Raw genomic sequence first — 26,925 nt, forward strand, 5'->3', positions numbered from 1 at the left:
TCCTGCACAGAGGAAATGGGTAGGAGTGCATCAGTTAATATTTCATATTATGAGCCTCTGCCAGTGTTGGCACATCACCTATTGTCAGCTGTCTTTGGCTAACTTAGAATTGGAGAACAATGGCAAAGAGTTACTCAACAACCCAGAAGAAGATAATGGGGACAATGAACATGAGACATAGAACATGAGACATACAATACATTTGGAAAGTATTCAGGCCCCTTGACTTTTTCCATATTTTGTTACTTTACAGCCTTATTCTAAAATTGATTAAATTGTATTTTTCCCTCATCAATCTACACACAATACCCCATAATGACAAAGCAAAAAGGTTTTTAGAAATGTTTGTAAATAAAAAACTGAAATATCACATTTACATAAGTATTCAGACCCTTTACTCTGTACTTTGTTGAAGCACCTTTGGCAGCTATTACAGCCTTGAGTCTTCTTGGGTATGACGCTACAAGCTTGGTACACCTGTATTCAGGGAGTTTCTCCCATTCTTCTCTGCAGATCCTCTCAAGATCTGTCAGGTTGGATGGGGAGCGTCACTGTATAGCTATTTTCAGGTCTCTCCAGAGATGTTCGATCGGGTTCAAGTCCAGGCTCTGGCTGGGCTGCTCAAGGACATTCAGAGACTTGTCCCGAAGCCACTCCTGCGTTGTCTTGGCTGTGTGCTTAGCGTCGTTGTCCTGTCTGAGGTCCTGAGCGCTCTGGAGTAGGTTTTCATCAATGATCTCTCTGTACTTTGCTCCGTTCACCTTTCCCTCGATCCTGACTAGTCTCCCAGTCCCTGCCGCTGAAAAACATCCCCACAGCATGATGCTGCCACCACCATGCTTCACCGTAGGTATGGTGCTAGGTTTCCTCCAGACGTGACACTTGGCATTCAGGCCAAAGAGTTCAATCTTGGTTTCATCAGACCAGAGAATCTTGTTTCTCATGGTCTGAGAATGAATGAAATGGATGAATGAATGACATTTTAGTTTTGTGTCAAATCGCCAATTGGCAATCCATCCCTTATGGGATTAATTGACACATAAACAAACATTACAATAATTCACTGTGGTAATTCAGTGACAGTTCTTCTTCCAGTGTTCTCTGCAGTGCGCATCGCATAAAGAGTGAAACAATTAAAGGTAGAAATCAATACATAATAGTAAATTAGGTTATAATTATATCCCTAGAGCAGTAAATTACATTTCATTTTTACATTTCAGTCATTTAGCAGACGCTCTTATCCAGAGCGACTTACAGGAGCAATTAGGGTTAAGTGCCTTGCTCAAGGGCACATCGACAGATTTTTCACCTAGTCGGCTCTGGGATTAGAACCAGCGATCTTTCGGTTACTGGCACAACGTTCTTAACCACTAAGCTACATACATACATACACACTGTATATATACACATATATACATACATACATACATAACATATACAGATAAATAAATACAGAAAAGTTAAACAGAACCCAGTCTGGCACCAAGAGAAGATTCATGTGGGAGACAAGCCTATACACAATCTATATACACACGTACCATTTACCACATAGAAGCTAAATATCTTTATAATTTAATTATAGGTAGCCCTTTTTCTTTTATTCCAGGCTTTATCCAAATATTCCCCAAACGGAAAAACACAATGGACAAAATAACATTTCAGTTTCTCCTCATCGCTCAGACACATAATGCCAGGGTATATCTGGTGTGCTGTCTGGAATAAGACCAAGCGTATATCGTGGTAGAAAGGGCAATAGAGGATAAAATGAGTTTCATTCTCTATTTCTTCGAGGTCACAATAGTTACATAGTCTTTCCTCTTCCATTTCACCACAATACCGACCTGTTTCAATACGCAGAGGCAATATCCCTGATCTTACCTGTGCACATCAATCAATCAAATTTTATTTATAAAGCCCTTTTAACATCAGCAGATGTCACAAAGTGCTATACAGAAACCCAGCCTAAAACCCCAAATAGCAAGCAATGCAGATGTAGAGGCACGGTGGCTAGAAAAAAATCCCTAGAAAGGCAGATACCTAGGAAGAAACCTAGAGAAGAACCAGGCTCTGAGGGGTGGCCAGTCCCCTTCTGGCTGTGCCGGGTGAAGATTATAACAGTACATGGCCATTAAGGCCAGATTTTTCTCCAAGATGTTCAAACGTTCATAGATGACCAGCAGGGTCAAATAATAATCACAGTGGTTGTAGAGGTTGCAACAGGTCCGTACATCAGGTCTGGGACAACGTAGCACGTCCGGTGAACAGGTCAGGGTTCCATAGCCGCAGGCAGAAGAGTGGAAACTGGAACAGCAGCATGACCAGGTGGACTGGGGACAGCAAGGAGTCATCAGGCCAGGTAGTCCTGAGGCATGGTCCTAGGACTCAGGTCCTCCGGGATGGGAGGGAGAGAGGGAGAGAAAGAGAATTAGAGGGAGCATACTTAAACTCACACAGGACACCGGATAAGACAGGAGAATTATACCAGATATAACAGACTGACCCTAGCCCCTCGGCACAGACTATTGCAGCATAGATACTGGAGGCTGAGACGGGGGGGGGGGGGGGGGGGGTCGGGAGACACTGTGGCCTCGTCCGACGATACCCCCAGACAGGGCCAATCAGGCAGGATATACTGTAACCCCACCCACTTTGCCAAAGCACAGCCCTCACACAACCAGAGGGATGTCAACAGACCACCAACCTACTACCCTGAGACAAGGCTGAGTATAGCCCACGAAGATCTCCTCCACTGCACGAGCCCGAGGGAATGACAAACCGAACAGGAAGATCACATCAGTGACTCAACCCACTCAAGTGTTGCACCCCTCCTAGAGACGGCATGGAAAGCACCAGTAAGCCAGTGACTCAGCCCCTGTAACAGGGTCAGAGGCAGAGAATCCCAATGGAGAGACAGGAACTGGCCAGGCAGAGACAGCAAGGGTGGTTTGTCGCTCCAGTGCCTTTCCGTTCACCTTCGCACCCCTGGGCCAGACTACACTCAATCATAGGACCTACTGAAGAGATGAGTCTTCAGTAAAGACTTAAAGGTTGAGACTGAGTCTGCGTCTCTCACATGGATAGGCAGACCATTCCATAAAAATTTAGCTCTGTAGGAGAAAGCCCTGCCTCCAGCTGTTTGCTTAGAAATTCTAGAGACAATAAGGAGGCCTGCGTCTTGTGACCGTAGCGTACGTGTAGGTATGTACGGCTGGACCAAATTGGAGAGATAGGTAGGAGCAAGCCCATGTAATGCTTTGTAGGTTAGCTGTAAAACTTTGAAATCAGCCCTAGCCTTAACAGGAAGCCAGTGTAGAGAGGCTAGCACTGGAGTAATATGATCAATTATTTTGGTTCTAGTCAAGATTCTAGCAGCCGTGTTTAGCACTAACTGAAGTTTATTTAGTGCTTTATCCGGGTAGCCGGAGAGTAGAGCATTGCAGTAGTCTAATCTAGAAGTGACAAAAGCATGGATTAGCTTTTCTGCATCATTTTTGGACAAAAAGTTTCTGATTTTTGCAATGTTACAAAGATGGAAAAAAGCTGTCCTTGAATTTTTTTATTTATTAGTATTTTTAAAAATATATATATAAATATAAATAAATATTATTGATATGTTCGTCAAGAGAGATCAGGATCCAGAGTAACGCCGAGGTCCTTCACAGTTTATTTTTTCGACGACTGTACAACCATCAAGATTAATTGTCAGATCCAACAGAAGATCTCTTTGTTTCTTGGGACCTAGAACTAGCATCTCTGTTTTGTCCGGGTTTAAAAGTAAAACATTTGAGAGTCCTTTAGGTGCTTTTGGCAAACTCCAAGCGGGCAGTCATGTGCCTTTTACTGAGGAGTGGCTTCCGTCTGGCCACTCTACCATAAAGGCCTCATTGGTGGAGTGCTGCAGAGATGGTTGTCCTTCTGGAAGGTTCTCCCATCTCCACAGAGGAACTCTGGAGCTCTGTCAGAGTGACCATCGTGTTCTTGGTCACCTCCCTGACCAAGGCCCTTCTCCCCCGATTACTCAGTTTGACCAGGCGGCCAGGTCTAGGAAGAGTCTTGGTGGTTCCAAACTTCTTCCATTTAAGAATGATGGAAGCCACTGTGTTCTTGGAGACCTTCACTGCTGCAGACATTTTTTGGTACCCTTCCCCAGATATGTGCCTTGACACAATCCTGTCTCTGAGCTCTACGGACAATTCTTTCGACCTTATGGCTTAGTTTTTGCTCTGACATGCACTGTCAACTGTGGGACCTTATATATACAGGTGTGTGCCTTTCCCAATCATGTCCAATCAATTGAATTTACCACAGGTGGATTCCAATTGTAGAAACATCTCAAGGATGATCAATGGAAACAGGATGCACCTGAGCTCAATTTCGAGTCTCACAGCAAAGGGTCTGAATACTTATGTAAATAAGGTATTTATGTTTTTAATTTTTAATACAATTGCAAAAAAGTCTAAAAACCGGTTTTTGCTTCGTCTTTATGAGGTATTGTGTGTAGATTGATGAGGAAAAAACATTATTTAATCCATTTTAGAATAATGCTGTAATGTAACAAAATGTGGGAAAAGGGAAGGGCTCTTTCCAAATGCACTGTATATTACGTTTGGTTTGGTTACATAAGACAGATGGATCCTTAAGGCAGGGTGGATGGGTGGGCGTATAACATGAACGTCTAGCAGCCCAAAGGTTGCAAGTTTGAATCTCATCATGGACAATTTAGGTAATTAGGTAATTAGCAACTAACCCTAACCCTACTTTTTAGCTACTTTGTACCTACTTGTTAGCATGTTAACTAACCCTTCCCCTAACCCTAACCCTAACCTTAACCCTTTTAGCTAAACCTTCCCCTAACCCTAACCTTTACCCTTTTAGCTAACCCTAACCTTAACCCTAACCCCTAACCCCAAGCCTAGTCACTTAACTAGAATTCATAACATATACATTTTTCACATTTGTAACATATAGTACGTTTAGCTAATTCATAACATATTGTACATTTTGCAAATGTGTAACATATAATATAAATTGTAATTTGTAACATATCATACGAAATGGTGATGGACATCCACAAATTAATACATACCATACGAAACGTAACATGTCATGCTAAATGGAGTCACGGATTTACGTAGAGAATAATACGAAATCCTCTGAGAACAGGTTGAGAGTCCATGCCCCGATGAATTGAGGCTGTTCTGAGGGCAAAGGGGGGTGCAACTCAATATTAGGGAGGTATTCCTAATGTTTTGTACACTCAGTGTATATCAAAATAATAGTATTTGAGCACATTATGACTGCATGTTTGAATAAGCAGATATTTTTTGTTGTTCTCCATACTGTAAAAACATTGTTTTGTTGTCCTGTGTGGCTCAGTTAGTAGTGCATGGCACTTGCAACGCCAGAATTGTGGGTTCGATTCCTACGGGAGACCAGTACAAAAAATGTATGCACTCACTACTGTAAGTCGCTCTGGATAAGAACGTCTGATAAATAACAAAACATTTAAAATGTTGAATGCGAGTAATCATCTTGCAGCATGTGATGACTTAGCCTGGCCTCATCATCATGTTACATTTGGTGGCATCGGTGGGATCCAATCGAACATCACAGCATAAGAAGAATGATGTTGTTGCAAGCATCCCATTGTCATACGTAACGTTGTCATGATCATTAGTGTTTAATTAATGTGGCGTTCATTTATTGCTGTAAATTGAATATGCAGATGTGATTGTGTGTGGTGGTTGACTGACTTCCACTAACAGAACCTCTTCTGGCAAAGAATAGAGGAGAGCATGGGCTTTTGTTCCACCCTACTCCTGACATCTCTCATTGCAAAAACCAATCAACTTGATCAATTCCATTTGGCAGGGCTTAGTGAGCCTATTTCAGATGGAAAGCGCTTGATGTTTGTCATGCACGGCTAACCTTGAGGTTGTCTGAACACCATAAAGTCAATGGGAACACTGATAAGATACTGCACACATACATATGTCTTCCTGTATACATTGCCAGATGTTTGTGAGTGTACACAATGTTTTCGAAATGGGGTGTCCTTTGACTGAGATAATATAACTCATAGAATATTTATTGCGCTGCACTTTTTAGTCATTGTCTCTCATGTTTCTTGTGTATTTATTGTCTCTGTGACTGTTTGTTGTATGTCTGAAGCAATTAAAGTAGTAATTGCCCTAAGTGGATTAAGTTGTTTGAATTGAACTGAGAATACCTACTGTTGGTTTTTCCTGATGGAATAAATTGTGCTGAGACTGAGGATGTCCTAATACAGACACCATAATCTCCTATTGATGGAAAGCAAGTGAAATCTTGTCAAGTCAAAAAGAAATAGGCAAATGTGTAAAAATTGTTGTTCTTAAAAATAAAAATAAACGAGTATCCTAACCCGTTTTCCCCACATCACCAAACCAGACCTATTCCTGGGCGAATGTAAGCATTTTAAAGTCCTCCGACCCCCCTCTTTATTTCTCCAAATCCATAACAACATTTTGACTGTCTTCTGATGGTGGGTGAGTCAGCACATTTTGCACATGGAACATTAAATGCTTTCGACTGCTGCTTGTAATGTATATGTCAGGGCGTGCATATAGACGCACGCGCTGATTAAAATGGAAATCACGTAAATAGAGAGGCCATATATCTAAAATGGTGTCCACATGTTTACTTTACATTACATTGGGGCTTGGCAGGAACTGGATGTTCCGAATTAATTTAAATGCTCTCTGCCTCTCAGTCTCATCTTTGTGTTCTCTGAGTTCTAGGAATCGGAGGGTGGGTTGAGGGGCATTGATGTAGCCAAACAAGTCGGTTCTAAACTAGGGCTGGAAGTTGATCGCAAAAATAGTTGATTACTGATTCTAACAATGACTGGAATTGGGAATCGGGACTCCTTCACAAGGAATCGGTTCCTGTCCTTTTTCATGAAGTTCATGTTTTGTGATTATGATTTCGGTGAGTGCACATGGTAGAAATGTGATATTTTCATTCAAATTAGTGAGAATTTGTGTATTATTTTTGGTGCAAACAACACATACACATTACAACAATTGTGTAAATGTATTTTGTACCTGTTTGTCTCCTATTTTGAAATCGACTCTTGATTTCCGACTCCAGGAACTTAGGATTCATTTAGCAGACGACTTACAGTTAGTGATCAGAATCGACTCCAATATTTCTGAATATGAACAGCCCTATTTAAAACCTAAATTCTCCAGTTTCATATATTCTGTCATTGTTAGACTTACAGTACTATGCAATATTTCTTTCTATCTGTCCAAAATCAAATGTACCCATCAACAACACCAAGGTTATTATAATCCAGCCACACTATCCCAAATTCAAAACCTAGTGACACTTTCTTTGCAAGGTCTGCTTATGAAGTGCTTATAAACATGAATACAAAGTTTGTTAGCCATGAAATAAAGATAATACATAGATAAGGTCTGTTGGTATATAATTACAGGATTGTCACTTTTAATAAATAGTTTATATATAAACATGTATTTGTGTTAATAAATACATTCATACGGATATTTAGCTCTTGTCAAGAAACTTTGACCAAAAATAATGATACATACTGTATATATTTTGTTAAAATTCCAGTGTTTCCAGATTTGTATGAAATATGACCTAAATTAATTACAATATGAGTTAAATAGTTTTCCTTCCAAAAATTGTGATGAAGTATGTTAAAAATAAACTTTTCTGTGTTGGAATGGTGTGGGTGTACCCCAACAACAGAATGTTGTGGGAGTATACTGGTCATTACTTCCGGAGACATTTGAAACCCCACCTCTTTAAGGAATACCTGGGATAGGATAAAGTGTTCCTTCTAACCCCCCCCCCCCCCCCCCAAATTGTAAAGTGGTTATCCCACTGGCTATAGGGTGAACGCACCAATTTGCGAGTCGCTCTGGCTAAGAGCGTCTGCTAAATGACGTTAATGTGCCCTTGAGCAAGGCACTTAACCCTAATTGCTCCTGTAAGTCGCTCTGGATAAGAGCGTCTGCTAAATGACTAAAATGTAAATGTAATTAAAAAATTTCATGCAAGGAGATCGCTGATTGGCCAGTTCATCTTCCTGAGGAGGATGACATCATCCTTTATGAGGAAATAGCAAGCATTTTTGAAACAGTCTGTTTGAGAAACAAGTTTGAGGTGTGTTCTTTTCTCCAATTTATGTTTTGGACATACATTTTGAGTATAGGATGAGTCAACAACAGAATAACAGAATATTAACTTTTAAAAGTGAGATTTTCAATGGACAGTTACTTTAAACAATGATGTGTTGCCCCTAAACATTGAGAATTCATTGCTGTAATAAAGTCACATGAGAAAATGTGAAGAAATAATAAAAAGTATAGTTCACAGGATCGTTTCTTTTCATTTTATTTGTAAATGCATCTTGGGTAGAACAAAGAAAAATATATAATATATTCATATGTACTGAAACGTTGTGTTATGTACACGTTTAGGGCTTACACTAGAAATCTTCACAACCACAGACTAAAGGCCCGATTCAATCAGATCCGCATTAGCCGACATCCACATAGCTGATGTTTTGACAGTGTCCGAGGTGGAACTGCAATAGAGCTGTCAAATCCACAAGCAGCTCCCAGCATTATACCTAAAGCGGACATTGCCATTGGCTGCAAGGAGTCACATTAAGATAAATCCCATGCAGCCTTGTTTACAAGTTGGAACACTGGAATGTGAGATGTAATTTACACCTCCATTAGGATGATAGAAATCCTCTTTATTTTGTTGAATGATTTTCAATTTGAGCGTAATTATTTCTATATAGCCTACATTTTCTTGTTCTGAACTTCTTATGCAAGTGGGATGGGTGTGGCTTCATGACAATGATCACAAGAGCAGCTGCTCAACGATTTGACAGTTCCAACGCAGTTCCACCACCAACACTGCCAAAACATCAGCTATGCGGGTGTCGGCTATCACCAGTTAACGCTTGATCTGATTGAGGGCTCTATTCAATCCGCATCGCGGAAGTTCAACTTTACAGCGTGATTTAAATTTAAAGGCAAGGTTCCTGCTTTAGCGGAGACTGGACTCACGGTAAACATTGCATATGTCAGCTCAATCGGAAATTACACTTCAACTTTACAGATTGAATAGAGTCCTCAATCTAGGCCTTAAGATATGTTATTACAATAGTCTTCTGTGTGTTCCGCATGGATGCAGCTATTTACACTCCGGCGTATTCACATGCATTCATAGGATGCGATAAAACACCTGTGTTTAAACAAGCATTAAAAATTCAAAAATTGAATGAACGGAATGATGTACAATATAGTGTACCCCTGCTTTTTCATCTGCGAACATTAGATGAACTATGCATGGACGGTGTCTCACACACCGTACAATCACAACAGGGCGTGGCATACTTAATAAACAAGTCTCAAGAGCAAACAGGACATCAAGAATAATGACAACTGTGCCATGGCCTCAATAAGTGTGTTGTGACAACAGTTCCCAGAAGGCAGTTCTTCCGGTTGTTCAGCACCGTGGTGTAGTAGTATCCACATACATGATAACCTCACGCCAATATAACCGCGTGAGGGCAAGAGCTTGTGGGGTATTCCAGTAACAGATCAGATTGGGTAGCTGATTTGAGGCAGATTTTGTGTCAACAGCAAAAAGGAGAGAAAAAGCTAATTGAGATTCAATTCCATGGACATGTATGCTGTGTGAGTAAAGGATTATGCATTTCCAATTCCCTTTCCTCATGCTCTCAAACCATATCACCGTTTCTCCATATGTCTGTGATTAATAACTTGCTATTTTAGGATTTTGCCCCCCTGGTAAGGATCCTGTAGTGGATTAAGGCCAGACAAGTGTCTTACAAACGGCTTGAGCCACTGACACGAAAAAGCCCAACAAATACACAACATGAGTTTAGAATAAAAAGCTGAATACAACATCTAACACTGATTGGAAGGCCTTTTTTACACATAAAACAATCAACAATCATAAATGTGCGCAATTCTTTCTTTGTTCAATTTTTTTTACTTTCACCAGCCTTGTTTCAGAATCGGAGCCGGTGAGGTTTTTCTGGAACTTGAGGAGAGTTCCAGTAGCTTGTTATCAGTAGTTCATGTACAGACAATAGGCTCCTCCCTCTGAATAAACAGAATTGACAATAGGCTCTGCCCCTCCCTCTGAATAAACAGAATTGACAATAGGCTCTTTCCCTCCCTCTGAATAAACAGAATTGACAATAGGCTCTGCCCCTCCCTCTGAATAAACAGAATTGACAATAGGCTCTGCCCCTCCCTCTGAATAAACAGAATTGACAATAGGCTCCTCCCTCTGAATAAACAGAATTGACAATAGGCTCCTCCCTCTGAATAAACAGAATTGACAATAGGCTCCTCCCTCTGAATAAACAGAATTGACAATAGGCTCTGCCCCTCCCTCTGAATAAACAGAATTGACAATAGGCTCTGCCCCTCCCTCTGAATAAACAGAATTGACAATAGGCTCTGCCCCTCCCTCTGAATAAACAGAATTGACAATAGGCTCTGCTCCTCCCTCTGAATAAACAGAATTGACAATAGGCTCCTCCCTCTGAATAAACAGAATTGACAATAGGCTCTGCCCCTCCCTCTGAATAAACAGAATTGACAATAGGATCTGCCCCTCCCTCTGAATAAACAGAATTGACAATAGGCTCTGCCCCTCCCTCTGAATAAACAGAATTGACAATAGGCCCCTCCCTCTGAATAAACAGAATTGACAATAGGCTCTGCCCCTCCCTCTGAATAAACAGAATTGACAATAGGCCCCTCCCTCTGAATAAACAGAATTGACAATAGGCTCTGCCCCTCCCTCTGAATAAACAGAATTGACAATAGGCTCTGCTCCTCCCTCTGAATAAACAGAATTGACAATAGGCTCCTCCCTCTGAATAAACAGAATTGACAATAGGCTCTGCCCCTCCCTCTGAATAAACAGAATTGACAATAGGATCTGCCCCTCCCTCTGAATAAACAGAATTGACAATAGGCTCTGCCCCTCCCTCTGAATAAACAGAATTGACAATAGGCCCCTCCCTCTGAATAAACAGAATTGATAATAGGCTCTGCCCCTCCCTCTGAACAAACATAATTGACAATATGCTCTGCCCCTCCCTCTGAATAAACAGAATTGACAATAGGCTCCTCCCTCTGAATAAACAGAATTGACAATAGGCTCCTCCCTCTGAATAAACAGAATTGACAATAGGCTCTGCCCCTCCCTCTGAATAAACAGAATTGACAATAGGCTCTGCCCCTCCCTCTGAATAAACAGTGTGATGAATGAGTAAGCTGTTCTCTACCCTCTGTCAATGGGCTATGAGCGACAAGGCTAAAAACAAGGAGAAACTTCAACCTGACTTGGATGAGGAATGTCAAAGGCATTGGCGCTTCCTAAAAAGATAAAAGGCAGTCATATCCAGGTAAAATAGAAACACAAGGCTATTACTAATGCAATTAATACATTTCATCTCGAATGAAAAAAGCTAATCTTTCATTGAAAAATAAAGACAGAACAGAAAAACAAATTAAAAGAGTACAACATACAAAAGTACCAACAGCAACAAGAATCTCAAGAAATTTTGATTACTGAGAAGATGGTAAGTTTCATTTGTTGGTTTTGCTTGGTTGTTGCATGTTTTTGCTTTCTACAATAAATTATAGCACAAGACCACCGTTATAGATCTCTCTAAAAGGCAAGGCACACACATAAACCTTCCATGTCCATCGCTCTCTCTTTCTCTCTCTCTCTCTCTCCATTAGTCATACCACACTCTCACACATACACATTCACACAAATTCCATCTCACAGACACACACACACACACACACTCCGTGCTCCCTTGGCCTATGTCCATTGAAGAGTGATCCGGGTGGGGTCAGTTTGCTGTGCGCAGGGTCCGGCTTCGCGGAAAGCGGTGGACTTTGATGTGTTTTGACAGATGGTCACTGCGGGCAAATTTCTTCTCACACACTGGACACTGGTAAGGCTTGATCCCTGAGTGGGACCGCCGGTGTCGCGACAGCTCATCCGACCTCGAGAACCTGGGAGAGACACAGATAGGAGAGAGATGTAAATCATTGTAAAATATAATATAATTATTATTGTTCACATATGTAATGTGATTTTTCTCCCCTATTTCGTGATTACGATCTTGTCTCATCGCTGCAACTCCCCAACGGGCTCGGGAGAGGCGAAGGGCGAGTCATGCGTCCTCCGAAACATGACCCGCCAAGCTGCGCTTCTTAACACCCGCTCGCTTAACCCGGAAGCCATCTGCACCAATGTGTCGGAGGGAACACTGTTCAACTGACGACCGAAGTCAGCCTGCAGGATACCATTACACTTATTCCGCTCCAGCCATTACCTCGAGCCCGTCCTCCCCAATTAAGGTGCCACCAACCTCCTGTGACGTAGCTTGACACGTTTTGACTTTGGCAGTCTTGGGGCAGTGTATAACATAATCAATGACTGGCTACAGCCCGTCTGCTTGAACCAATGTGTTATTTTGCAGTAAATCTGGGCTTCTCCTTATTCTTGCAAGACCTACTGCTTCTCACTAAGCCTCGCTAGTTATGTAACATCGCTGACAAAGGCCACCAGACTATATGTCAATACTACATGGATGAACCCTAAAGTAATACTAGCAATGCTAAATAATTAGCTTAAAACACATGGCTAGGCTAAGCTTAAGCAACGGCAATGCAAAAAAGGATCATGCTAGCTTAAAACACATTACCTTACCAGCGCTATGCAGATCATTGTTAGCTAGTTAGCACTAGCTAAAAACCCAGGGACAAACCCTGGAGAAATGCTATGCGGAAATTCTAAATAGTTAGAGCTATCGTATAATACACGGCTGCGGCGTAAAAAGCAATGCTATGCTAACTAGTTAGTGATAGCTTGAAACACATGGTTAAGGCTTAAGGCATGACAACTATTGGCCTCCCAGCAGTCACTCCCAAGCCTAGATCTTTCTGTCTCCCAGATGTTACAGCCAGAGCTGACAGGATGATGAATTGATGCAATCTCGAGCCTATGATTAAGCAGGGGAGTCGGAAATAAAACCCACTTTACTATCTGTCACACACACACATAAAACATGAGTCCCCAAACCACAAGGAGAGGAAAAAAGGGGTTTAGACTCAACTAGCTAATGTCAGTAGATAGGCAACTACAGAAGGCCTACAGCAGTGACTCTCAAAATAAGTGCTTATTGTCAAATGATAGTAATAAAATAATAACATTGTTATATTTTACTTCCCCAGGGAGTCCCCCTGCTTCTTTCCTCTAGTACTGACTGACTGACTTAAAGCAGTGGAATAACAGTATGGAGTGTGTGTGCCCCTGGCCTTCTGATGAAATGATATCGATGTCAGCTCCAGAAGAAATATGGGGAGGTTTAATTAGATTTTGGTGTGAGAGCGAGAGAGAGAGAGAGAGAGAGAGAGAGAGAGAGAGAGAGAGAGAGAGATAGATAAAAGAAGGACACTGAGAGACTGTGTGCACGTGAGTGTATAGTGTTTATGTGTATGTGTGTATGCGTGCACACAATGTTCCCATACCTGTACGTGTGTGTTTACACATGTGTCTGTTTGCATGTGTCCTTCTGTCCAACTGTAAACATCTCAGCCTCAGTACAGAAACCTCACATCCTGCTCCCTTTTCAAGCAGTCTGCCAGCCAAGACCTTCCTACCATACAGTCATGGTAACTATTCAGCACTTAGCCTTTTGTTCATCTCACTTCCACACCAGTTTCCATCAGCCTGATTGTGTGTACAAAACTGAAACGGGCCCCTCACTCTTACACACTCTCTCTCTTTCTTGCCCTACCTTCTCCCTCCCTCTCACACTCTTCCTCCATTTACATTCCTCCACTCTCTCTCTTTCTCTCTCACTCTCTTCCTCCATTTACATTCCTCCACTCTCTCTTTCCCCCTCACTCTATTTTCTCCCCACCTTCTCTTTATTCTTTCTCACTCCCCCACTCTCTAGCTCTCTCTCACACTCACCCTCTCACTCTCTCTCTTTCTCTCTCACTCTCTGTCTCTCTCTACACCCCCCCTTTCCTCCAACCCGCCCTCTTGCCTCCACCCCACTAAATCCTGTCTTTTGTGTCCAGACAAGACCCCTTTTGTTGGGCCGAGATGCATCGCCTGGATAACTACTAGAGGGATTTCTGCTGCAGCCGAGCTCATCTACTGGGACAGACTTGTGCGGTATTACAAATACATTACAAATACAATACAAATACATTACAAATACATTACAAAGACATTACAAATACAATACAAATACATTACAAATACATTACAAATACATTACAAATACATTACAAATACAATACAAATACATTACAAATACATTACAAATACATTACAAATACACGCCCGCTGGCGTGTTGCCAAGTTGGTGCCAAAGTCATCATAAATAAATTGACTGATGCAGTTGCCTTTTCAGCAATATACTGTAGATCGCTCACTGTGGAGAAGAAGTGGACTGGAGTCCATGAATGATTGAGCATTACAGGGACGGACGGTACGCTGATTCAATACAAACTAATATGCTGTATGGAGCGTGTAGACACATACAGTGGGGAAAAAAAGTATTTAGTCAGCCACCAATTGTGCAAGTTCTCCCACTTAAAAAGATGAGAGAGGCCTGTAATTTTCATCATAGGTACACGTCAACTATGACAGACAAATTGAGATTTTTTTTCTCCAGAAAATCACATTGTAGGATTTTTTATGAATTTATTTGCAAATTATGGTGGAAAATAAGTATTTGGTCACCTACAAACAAGCAAGATTTCTGGCTCTCACAGACCTGTAGCTTCTTCTTTAAGAGGCTCCTCTGTCCTCCACTCGTTACCTGTATTAATGGCACCTGTTTGAACTTGTTATCAGTATAAAAGACACCTGTCCACAACCTCAAACAGTCACACTCCAAACTCCACTATGGCCAAGACCAAAGAGCTGTCAAAGGACACCAGAAACAAAATTGTAGACCTGCACCAGGCTGGGAAGACTGAATCTGCAATAGGTAATCAGCTTGGTTTGAAGAAATCAACTGTGGGAGCAATTATTAGGAAATGGAAGACAAACAAGACCACTGATAATCTCCCTCGATCTGGGGCTCCACGCAAGATCTCACCCCGTGGGGTCAAAATGATCACAAGAACGGTGAGCAAAAATCCCAGAACCACACGGGGGGACCTAGTGAATGACCTGCAGAGAGCTGGGACCAAAGTAACAAAGCCTACCATCAGTAACACACTACGCCGTCAGGGACTCAAATCCTGCAGTGCCAGACGTGTCCCCCTGCTTAAGCCAGTACATGTCCAGGCCCGTCTGAAGTTTGCTAGAGTGCATTTGGATGATCCAGAAGAGGATTGGGAGAATGTCAGATGAAACCAAAATATAACTTTTTGGTAAAAACTCAACTCGTCGTGTTTGGAGGACAAAGAATGCTGAGTTGCATCCAAAGAACACCATACCTACTGTGAAGCATGGGGGTGGAAACATCATGCTTTGGGGCTGTTTTTCTGCAAAGGGACCAGGACGACTGATCCGTGTAAAGGAAAGAATGAATGGGGCCATGTATCGTGAGATTTTAAGTGAAAACCTCCTTCCATCAGCAAGGGCATTGAAGATGAAACGTGGCTGGGTCTTTCAGCATGACAATGATCCCAAACACACCGCCCGGGCAACGAAGGAGTGGCTTCGTAAGAAGCATTTCAAGGTCCTGGAGTGGCCTAGCCAGTCTCCAGATCTCAAATCCATAGAAAATCTTTGGAAGGAGTTGAAAGTCCGTGTTGCCCAGCGACAGCCCCAAAACATCACTGCTCTAGAGGAGATCTGCATGGAGGAATGGGCCAAAATACCAGCAACAGTGTGTGAAAACCTTGTGAAGATTTACAGAAAACGTTTGACCTGTGTCATTGCAAAGGATATATAACAAAGTATTGAGAAACTTTTGTTATTGACCAAATACTTATTTTCCACCATAATTTGCAAATAAATTCATTAAAAATCCTACAATGTGATTTTCTGGATTTTCTTTTCTCATTTTGTCTGTCATAGTTGACGTGTACACTACCAGTCAAAAGTTTGGACACACCTACTCATTCAAGCGTTTTCTTTATTTTTACTATTTTTTACATTGTAGAATAATAGTGAATACATCAAAACTATGAAATAACACAAATGGAATCATGTAGTAACCAAAAAAGTGTTAAACAAATCAAAATATATTTTATATTAGAGATTCTTCAAATAGCCACCCTTTGCCTTGATGACAGCTTTACACACTCTTGGCATTCTCTCAACCAGCTTCATGAGGTAGTCACCTGGAATGCATTTCAATTAACAGGTGTGCCTTCTTAAAAATTAATTTGTGGAAATTCTTTCCTTCTTATTGCATTTGAGACAATCAGTTGTGTTGTGACAAGGTAGGGAGGGGTATACAGAAGATAGTCATATTTGGTAAAATGCCAAGTCCATATTATGGCAAGAACAGCTCAAATAAGCAAAGAGAAACGACAGTCCATCAATACTTTAAGACATGGTCAGTCAATATGGAAAATTTCAAGAACTTTGAAAGTTTCTTCAAGTGCAGTCGCAAACACCATCAAGCGCTATGATGAAACTGGCTCTCATGAGGACCGCCACAGGAATGGAAGACCCAGAGTTACCTCTGCTGCAGAGGATAACTTCATTAGAGTTACCAGCCTCAGAAATTGCAGCCCAAATAAATGCTTCACAGAGTTCAAGTCACAGACACATCTCAACATCAACTGTTCAGAGGGGACTGTGTGAATCAGGCCTTCATGGTCGATTGCTGCAAAGAAACCACTACTAAAGGACACCAATAAGAAGAAAAGACCTGCTTGGGCCAAGAAACACGAGCAATGGACATTAGACCGGTGGAAATTTGTCCTTTGGTCTTGAGTCCAAATTGGAGATTTTTGGTTCCAACCGCCGTGTCTTTGTGAGACGCGGTGTGGGTCTTCAAGAGAGCGAGAGTTGCACCCCTCCTCATAAAACCTACACTCGATCCCTCCGATGTCAACAACTACAGACCAGTATCCCTTCTTTCATTTCTCTCCAAAACTCTTGAGTGTGCCGTCTCTAGCCAACTCCCCTGCTATCACTCTCAGAATGACCTTCTTGATCCAAACCAGTCAGGTTTCAAGACTGGTCATTCAACTGAGACTGCTCTTCTCTGTGTCACGGAGGCTCTCCGCACTGCTAAAGCTAACTCTCTCTCCTCTGCTCTTATCCTTCTACACCTATCCACTGCCTTTGATACTGTGAACCATCAGATCCTCCTCTCCACCCTCTCCGAGTTGGGCATCTCCGGTGCTGCTCACTCTTGGATTGCGTCCTACCTGACAGGTCGCTCCTACCAGGTGGCGTAGCGAGAATCTGTCTCCGCACCACGTGCTCTCACCACTGGTGTCCCCAGGGCTCAGTTCTAGGCCCTCTCCTATTCTCTCTATACACCAAGTTACTTGGCTCTGTCATATCCTCACATGGTCTCTCCTATCATTGCTACGCAGACGACACACAATTAATTTTCTCCTTTCCCCCTTCTGATAACCAGGTTGCGAATCGCATCTCTGCATGTCTGGCAGACATATCAGTGTGGATGTCGGATCACCACCTCAAGCTGAACCTCGGCAAGACGGAGCTGCTCTTCCTCCCGGGGAAGGACTGCCCGTACCATGATCTCTCCATCACGGTTGACAACTCCATTGTGTCCTCCTCCCAGAGTGCAAAGAACCTTGGCATGACCCCGGACAACACCCTGTCGTTCTCCGCTAACATCAAAGCGGTGACCCGATCCTGCAGGTTCATGCTCTACAACATTCGCAGAGTACGACCCTACCTTACACAGAAAGCGGCACAGGTCCTAATCCAGGCACTTGTCATCTCCCGTCTGGATTACTGCAACTTGCTGTGGGCTGGGCTCCCTGCCTGTGCCATTAAACCCCTACAACTTATCCAGAACGCTGCAGCCCGTCTGGTGTTCGACCTTCCCAAGTTCTCTCATGTCACCCCGCTCCTCCGCACACTCCACTGGCTTCCAGTTGAGGCTCGCATCTACTACAAGACCATGGTGCTTGCCTACGGAGCTGTGAGGGGAACGGCACCTCCTTACCTTCAGGCTCTGATCAGACCCTACACCCAAACGAGGGCACTACGTTCATCCACCTCTGGCCTGCTAGCTCCCCTACCTCTACGGAAGCACAGTTCCCGCTCAGCCACGTCAAAGCTATTTGCTGTTCTGGCACCCCAATGGTGGAACAAGCTCCCCCACGACGCCAGGACAGCGGAGTCACTGACCACCTTCCGGAGACACTTGAAACCCTACCTCTTTAAGGAATACCTGGAATAGTATAAAGTAATCCTTCTACCCCCCCCCCCCCCATAAAAAAAGAAGGGAAAAAAAGTGGTTGTCCCACTGGCTATCATAAATTGAATGCACCAATTTGTAGGTCGCTCTCGATAAGAGCGTCTGCTAAATGATGTAAATGTAAATGTGAACGGATGATCTCCGCATGTGTATTTCCCACAATAAAGCATGGAGGAGGAGGTGCTTTGCTGGTGACACTGTATGTGATTGATTTAGAATTCAAGGCACACTTAACCAGCATGGCTACCACAGCATTCTGCAGCGATACGCCATCCCATCTGGTTTGGGCTTAGTGGGACTATCATTTGTTTTTCAACAGGACAATGACCCAACACTCCTCCAGGCTGTGTAAGGACACATCCAGGCTGTGTAAGGGCTATTTTACCAAGAAGGAGAGTGATGGAGTGCTGCATCAGATGACCTGGCCTCCACAATCCCCCGACCTCAAGACTGTTGGAAAAGCATTCTAGGTGAAGCTGGTTGAGAGAATGCCAAGAGTGTGCAAAGCTGTTATCAAGGCAAAGGGTGGCTACTTAGAAGAATCTCAAATATTAAATATATTTTGATTTGTTTAACACTTTATTGGTTACTACATGATTCCATATGTGTTATTTCATACTTTTGATGTCTTCACTATTATTCTACAATGTAGAAAATAGTAAAAAATAAAGAAAAACCCTTGAATGCGTAGGTGTGTCCAAACGTTTGACTGGTACTGTACGTGTAGTGGATGTGAAACTCATCTGTAGCATGTTTGCTGGAAAACATCAGTGATATCACACTTTTCCTGAGATCTTAAACTCTCGTGGACAGATTCTCATGGACAAATTCTCATGGACAGATTAATCTGTCAAGGCTCACGTAGAATTATGTGATTACGAGCAGCAGTAGTTCCTGGTTTGGGGTTTTCGTCAATGATTAGTTGGACGAATCAGGATTGGGCGAAGACACTTCTTAAACTGGTGCGGTGATTTTCAAGCCTGTGTGGGATGATAAACCTTTTTCCACTAGATTCCACAGCCACAAAGTCAAAATTGTCTATATTGTAAAAATTCATGAAAACTAAAAGTTTGCTTTTTTACCATGATAAACATGGGTGAAATTAGCAGAAAGGAGGGGTTTGGCCGAGAGTTTCCGTTTACGAGGCAGGAGACTTCGCTTCCTTCCTTTGCACAAAGGTCATCACAATTGTTAACGGCATTCCCCCAGATGTAAAAAAGGAAATGACAAACTTTAGCGAGATAATTTTACTTCTGGTTAAACGAGATTACTGAGATCTAAAGGCAAACTTCGCTCACGCAGTGACAGACTAGTCTTTTGTGCTATTGGCTAAGATGGTTGGCTTTGAATTGCGTGTGATGTTGTGTTAAACATTGCAAGTTCTATCCCTGCTCAGGGCACAACAGAATGCACTCTGTTACACACACACACACACACACTCACACACACGCACACGCACACACACACACACAGTTCTATCCCTGCTCAGGGCACAACAGAATGCACTCTGTTACACACACACACACACACAGTTCTATCCCTGCTCAGGGCACAACAGAATGCACTCTGTTACACACACACACACACAGTTCTATCCCTGCTCAGGGCACAACAGAATGCACTCTGTTACACACACACACACACACAGTTCTATCCCTGCTCAGGGCACAACAGAATGCACTCTGTTACACACACACACACACACACTCACACACACGCACACGCACACACACACACACACACAGTTCTATCCCTGCTCAGGGCACAACAGAATGCACTCTGTTACACACACACAGTTCTATCCCTGCTCAGGGCACAACAGAATGCACTCTGTTACACACACACACACACAGTTCTATCCCTGCTCAGGGCACAACAGAATGCACTCTGTTACACACACACACACACACACACACTAACACACATGCACACGCACACGCACACGCACACACACACACACGCTACCTCCTCCACCTCTTTGTAAGTACAGTCACAATTCACAGACCCCTACTTGTACTTTGCCCATGTGTTAGCCACCTATATTCAGTAAGGTCTTTGCAGGCCAGGGCATATAGATAACATTCCTCCCTGGCTTAGAAAGCCAAAGGTTACGCTCTTTCACCCGATACTGTCACTCTCTCCGCCTGACCCTGTGTCCTCAGGAAATCAGGCAGCTGAGGGCCAAGAGTCACACACTCCATCACACTCTCACACACAAACACACTCACCAACGCAAGCGCACAGGCACGCTCACACAAACACACACACACACACACTCACACAAACACACACACGGTTGAAAACTGACACCCGTATTCAGATCATGACCACTAGAAATAGACTTCGATGTCGGACGTTTGAAAAGGTCCTGAGAACTTCACTATATGCATTCCTCAGCGCTCACAAAAAAACAATTGCCCAGCTCTGGGTGCGAACTCGTGATGTTCGGAAATAAAGCGTGCTGCTCAGTCGAACTCGTGATGTTCGGAACCAAAGCGTGCTGCTCAGTCCACTGCGCTACCGCAGTTCACAAAGCCATGAAAATACTTGATGATACTTGATGGTAATAGCGTGTCGTTTTTAAATTATTTTGTTTTAAGTCTTCCCAAACCATAGCCCTAACCTTAACCACTCGGAATTAATGCATAAACTGTTAACCTTTTATTTGTTTCTGTTTTTACCCTGTAACCACACGTAATTAATGAGTCAAAAATGAGATGTTGTTGATGAAGATATCCACAGACTCTGCCACACACTCGGCCGTAGCCACTGCACAGCTGTGGCATCACAACAGGAGGTGCCCATGTGGCCTCTACCCAAATGCTTCGGTTAGTTTTAGTTTACACCAGTGGAAATGTGACACCAACGCCATTATCACATATCCCAGATATGCCTGACAAAAGTGTGAATCTGAGGGAACACATTTATATCTTTTGACAACCCTCCAACTAACACTTTGATCGCAGCCATCACCTTCTATTTTCTGACTATACTGTTGTTGTTTTGCAAGTCTTGCCCTTTGTGCTGTTGTCTGTGCCCAATAATGTTTGTACCATGTCTTGTGCTGCTACCATGTTCCTAACATTCTACCTAAGGCACATGGTCCATCAACGCCCTGATTGGTGAACCACTGATCCATTCACAGCTCTTTGTCTTTTTGGGAATGCTAGGGACACCCACACACAAACAATGCTTTTAACATACACTGTACAGTGATTTCAACTTACATATATTACATTGTGTGTGTTTATTCATACAGTAATTATTATTTAACATGTCTTCACCTGGGATTTGCACTCACTATCTCTTGGTTCACAGCATTCCGATTGTCCTGCTATGCCAGCATGTCTGTATGAATGACTGAGTTCACCCGTAGGTCTATTCCTACAATTCGCACTTCAAAGTAAATCTCAGCTCTGTTAAAAATACACTCAAGAAAAACGATTATATCTATCATAGTAATTCAGGAGTAACATTAAAACATAGTAATTCAGGAGTAACATTAAAACAGAATAATATGCCCCACCAACATTAGACAACTATATTAAGAACCCAAACTCAAATTGCTGAAATATGTCAATGGGGGGCCAGTATGAAAAATGCTCTGGATAAGAGCGTCTGCTAAATGACTAAAATGTAAAAATGTAATGTCCTGGGAACTTACAGGGAACTAGACAAAGGTCCCCCAGAGAACATTTCCTTGGGACCATCACACGACATTCTTAGAACGTTCTCAGAACGTCAGAGGGATATCGTCACGCCGAAACCCTTAAGGGACCTAATGGGAACGTTGCCGAATGTCCTCAAGACATCCCCTGTTTGCTGGGTTGTCCCATTGACATATAATTGCCCCAAAGCGTCCAGAAAGGCCATACGATAACAACAGGGGATAATCCCCTCCATATCTCACACATGCTTGTGAAAGCTTGGGCTCACTGACTAGTCGTTCGCTCACCCTATGCATTCTTTATACAACCTGCCGTAACCTAGCAACGTCGTTCAAATCTCTCAAGATAAAGATGTCTTAATCTCTTGAACTTTAAAACCATGACACCTGCCGAATACGATTATGATAACGTGTGATGAGATCATTGCAGCTATTGTAATTCATTGTGAAGAATCATCATGTTATGTGCTCAAGGGTGGACGTTTTCTATTGGTATATGTCTACTAATTTGAATGTCTAGAGGCCTTTTGGCACAGCAAATCCATAAAATGATGATGATCATCATCATAGTCAATGAGCACCCACTCACCTCCATCCACAGCCCGGCCAGGTGCAGGCGAAAGGTTTCTCCCCTGTGTGTCTCCGGAGGTGGGCTTTCAGGTGGCTGCTCTTGGTGTACATCTTGGTGCAGCTGGGGAAAGTGCATTTGTGCATTTTGATGAGGTCCGCCACAGGGTTCTTCTGAAACTGCTGACCCCCGACCAGGAGCCCTTGGCCCTGGACCCCAACCACCACCTCCCCGAGGCCCAGGGGCTTGGCTGCAATGGGAACTGGAGCGATGCGCACAAACTTGGAGGAGACATTGAGGCTGGTGGAGGGCAGCAGCTGGGGCACCAGGGCGAAGGTCTGCCCCTGGATGTTGACCAGCAGCTGGGCAATTTTGATGTCTGATGCCGGCTGAGGGGGAGGCTGGACAACTTGGGGAGGAGGATGAGGAGCCGTGGAACCGGGTTCCTGTTTGATCTGCATGGGCTGGATCTGCAGGATGACCGGCATCCCACCGCTGCCACCGTTTGCACTGCTCTCTGCTGACCCGAGCCTGCTGGATAATGAACCACTCTTGGACCTGTCATCATGCGGGCCTTCTATGGACTCCTGTGCCGGTGTGGCCGGTGTGCTTTTGGTCTCGGTGGTGGTGGCGGCATTCTCGGTTGACACAGTTTGGTCTGAATGCTTGGCCTCGAGCTCCAGCCTTGGCCCTGGGGATGAGGACTCCCTGTACACCTCCAGTCCCACCCCCAGTCCCATGATCTCCTCTAGACCCATCCCCAGCGCCCCCTCCCGGGCCTCCTGCTTTATGGATGACACCACCTCCATGTTCTCCTCCAGGAACTCCTCTATCTCCTCCAAGGTGGGCTGGAAGGATGGCTCATCCATGTCCACCAAGGACCAGACAGAGAAGTCCACGCTCTCCTCTTTCAAGGCCTCTGGATGGGGGTGGGACGGCGCATCCCTTTGTGAGTCCCACAGAAAGGTGGGCAGTGACATGGGGATGGCCGCCGCGGTCCCTGTTCCGCCTAGGGAAGTCTGGGACAGCAGGAAGTCCAGGATGCTGTCTGAGCTCTCGGCGCTAGAGCTGCTGCCATAGCTGGAGCTGAGCACTTGGGAGTCAGGGCTAGAACAGGAGCGAGGGCTGGACGACTCGCTCAGGTCGTCCTCGGAGAAGGGCGAGGGCATCACCTGGTAGGTCCCTGCGTCCGTCACCATGTCCGACAGGTGATACACCGGTGGGGAGCTATCGTAAGGTAAGAAAGTCTCCTCGGCCCTCACTAGGAAGTTATCCACCATTCCTGGCTATGGGCCAAGAGAATGTCACCCCACTTTGTGATGAAAATTGTCTTGCTGATATAACAGTTTGTTAGGGTTGTTCCTCTTGTTGTCGGGAATCTGTCACCAAATAAACCCCAGAAGGGGTCACCACAGCAAGGTCGTGCTTCACAGAAGAGAAATAGAGAAACACCTGTTGTTCTCTCTTTGGTAGGAAAAGTCTTTCATTCCAAGGTTTCCAGCCAGGATATATCTAGACAAACACAAATTAGGAGAGAAGAAGAGAGAGAAGATTACTAAACTGAGTTTTGAGATTAATACACTGTATTAGATAGTAATACATGTCACTGTAAGAACACACAGACAAGAGTCCACATGCAAAATAACAGATAGGCAAGACCTAAGCACAAGTCATGAATCGCAAATGCACCACCTGTGAAACAAATTATCTTCAGCCTCTCCATTCCTGGCTTGCATGTTCAAAATATGGAATGCTGTGCCTGTTTCCATTTCAAGTTCACACGCGGTTGGCTTGAGAGCTGAAGCGGTTTCCAGAGAGCATAGGCCACTATCGCATTCCTTTACTTGTATTTCAGATTCAACACAATTAAAAATAACTCTATGACATCACACAATGGAAATTAATTCCTGCCAAAGCACACCTTTGCCTCACACATTTAGGCTACATTTAAATTGGTTTTGAGTGCATTTTTTTATCAAATGAACTCATTGGATATTCTGTTATTTGAACAAAGGTTTTAGTCTACTATAGTGAAGAATCTTCATCTTTTCTATCTTACAAAACGTTGCCATTATTTTTTTATTTTCATTTGTAATTTGCAAAAACCATGCAGCTTTAAAAAAAACACAACAAAAATAGGCAAAGCTGAGATGGTCATCAATGTTTGACCGTCTGTCCCCTTCTCCGGGCCTCTTGGCTCAGTGACCGACAGTAAACCGCCAAAGGAACTGTCAACATTATTAACATAACACAGCGTGGGGCAGCTGTGACCACTGCGCTCCTAACAGTGTATAAATCACCTGTCACGCTCTTCACCTGTCACGCTCTTCACATAACACTCAAAACGCAATACATCAACATCACTTGAAGTGGAATGACACGCGATTATAGTGTCATTATTTATTATTGAATTACATTTTTTATTTTTACTCGTTGGGAAGCAACCATTTCACGGTCTAAAACTGTTGTATTCCTCGCATGTGACAAATAACATTTGATTTGATTCGATTTTTTTCTGCTTGACCGCTTATCTTGTTCAGACAAATAAAATGTGATTTCATAAGATTATTTTCTGCTTGACCATTAATCAAATCAAAATGTATTTGTCACATGCGCGGAATACAAGCAGTAAATCAATGCTTTTATAATCTCTATTAGTCAAGCCACATGTGCGTCAAAATATTATTCAGGCAATTACATGCTATTACATAACAAACACTGAATAATTACAACATAATTGAGAATATTTTAAAACAATCTTTAACACAAATAAGCTTATATAGGCATACATATGGATAACATGTAAATCAGTTGCAAAGTAATTTAAACACCGTAGGCTAGGCCTACGTCTCTACGGATTATTGGCAGAAAAGTATAATTTTTAAACATCTCCTTGTCTCATTTTATCATAACTCATAACCGTCAACAGATTGATTCTAGTTTTGAAGCAAACGAGCACATCTTCTGTCCATCCCGTAACATAGGATGCGCGAGTAAGCGCAGCGTCAGCGCTACAACATAAACATGTTTTCGTCCAGTGGTGCGTGCTGCAGCATACGGTCGAAGGTTGGAGGAACGCACGCCCAAGATCTCTTGCATTCCCAAGGAAAATATGCGGTAAAACTCCATCTTACCTTTTTCAATAAAGCAGTTACAAATCCCTTTTTTTATTCCAATGCATTGTCTTTTCCTTTGCATTTGATGGGGAATCTCTAATGCATGGTTTGCCCTTGAGACTTGCCTAGCAGAACCGTTCAGACTGACTAACAGCGAGGCAGAGTAGTTGTACTATATTACCGTCACGTGACTGCGGGTGTGCGTGTTATACGAGTCAAAATAAGAGGTTGGATCTGAAGGCTCGACCCAGCTCTGTGCCGCAATTGGCCAACGGAGCGCGGAGGCTGGTCTCTGGATATGTCAATCAAGATGTGTACGCCTACATGTGGGATGTTTAGTGACGGAGGACAGTAACATTTCCAAGTGTTTCTGTCATCCTTATCTGCCCATACATTTACATTTTAGTCATTTAGCAGACAGCGACTTACAGTTAGTGCATACATTTTTTTCATACTGCCCCCCCCGTGGGAAACGAACCCACAACTCTGGCGTTGCAATCGCCATGCTCTACCAACTGAGCTACAGGGGCCCATCAATACAATACAGAAACGATACAACTGTTGCAGTGAATGGAGACTGGGGAAGTTGACTGATAGTAGCCTATTTTCAGGAGGTTCAAATGACCCCAATAGAAAGCAACATAATAATTGATCATGGATGGATAATGGACATGGTTGTGAAAATCATCCATGCATCAAGTTCATTTGTGTTCATTTAATCACATTTCAATTAAAGGATTTTGCCTTCCTCTAAAGAAGTTCACCACACAGTGTTCTCATTGTGTAGGCTATCAAACTGCTAGAATTACTAAATATTTTGTATAACGTTATTACAATGTAATGTTATTACACTGTTACAATCATCCCCTCTGTCCATGCAATATTGATGCACCAAAACATTGAATGTGAAGTACTGTAATATTCATTTCTAACACAGTGGACTACTACTGTGTGGTATTACTTATGGTGAATGAACTTGACAAATTTACATTTACATTTTAGTCATTTAGCAGACGCTCTTATCCAGAGCGACTTACAGGAGCAAATGTCATATGCAACAGTATCAAGATTCCCTGTTCTCTTAGGGCCGATTCAGACTTAG

The 26,925-nt window shown here is 43.1% G+C and overlaps 1 protein-coding gene across 1 annotated transcript; it reads right to left on the reverse strand.

The window, feature by feature from the left end:
- Positions 1-8,390: 8,390 nt before the first annotated feature.
- Positions 8,391-25,986, reverse strand: LOC311133474 (Krueppel-like factor 15). The gene is made up of 3 exons (XM_084166958.1): positions 25,842-25,986; positions 22,729-24,219; positions 8,391-12,098 (listed from the first exon to the last, which is right to left on the reverse strand). Exons 2-3 carry the CDS (start codon positions 23,985-23,987, stop codon positions 11,933-11,935), a joined length of 1,425 nt encoding a protein of 474 aa, XP_084023084.1. The 5' UTR covers positions 23,988-24,219; positions 25,842-25,986; the 3' UTR covers positions 8,391-11,932.
- Positions 25,987-26,925: the final 939 nt, after the last annotated feature.

The sequence above is a fragment of the Coregonus lavaretus genome (genome assembly GCF_964263955.1).
Source record: "Coregonus lavaretus genome assembly, chromosome: 8".
In the NCBI taxonomy this organism is placed as follows: Eukaryota; Metazoa; Chordata; class Actinopteri; order Salmoniformes; family Salmonidae; genus Coregonus; species Coregonus lavaretus.

Excerpts from the sequence above, each read along its gene's own strand:
- LOC311133474 (XM_084166958.1), bottom strand. The coding sequence starts at position 23,987 with ATGGTGGATAACTTCCTAGTGAGGGCCGAGGAGACTTTCTTACCTTAC. Across the intron at positions 12,099-22,728 it reads TGGCCGGGCTGTGGATGGAG|GTTCTCGAGGTCGGATGAGC; the intron begins GTGAGTGGGTGC and ends TGTCTCTCCCAG.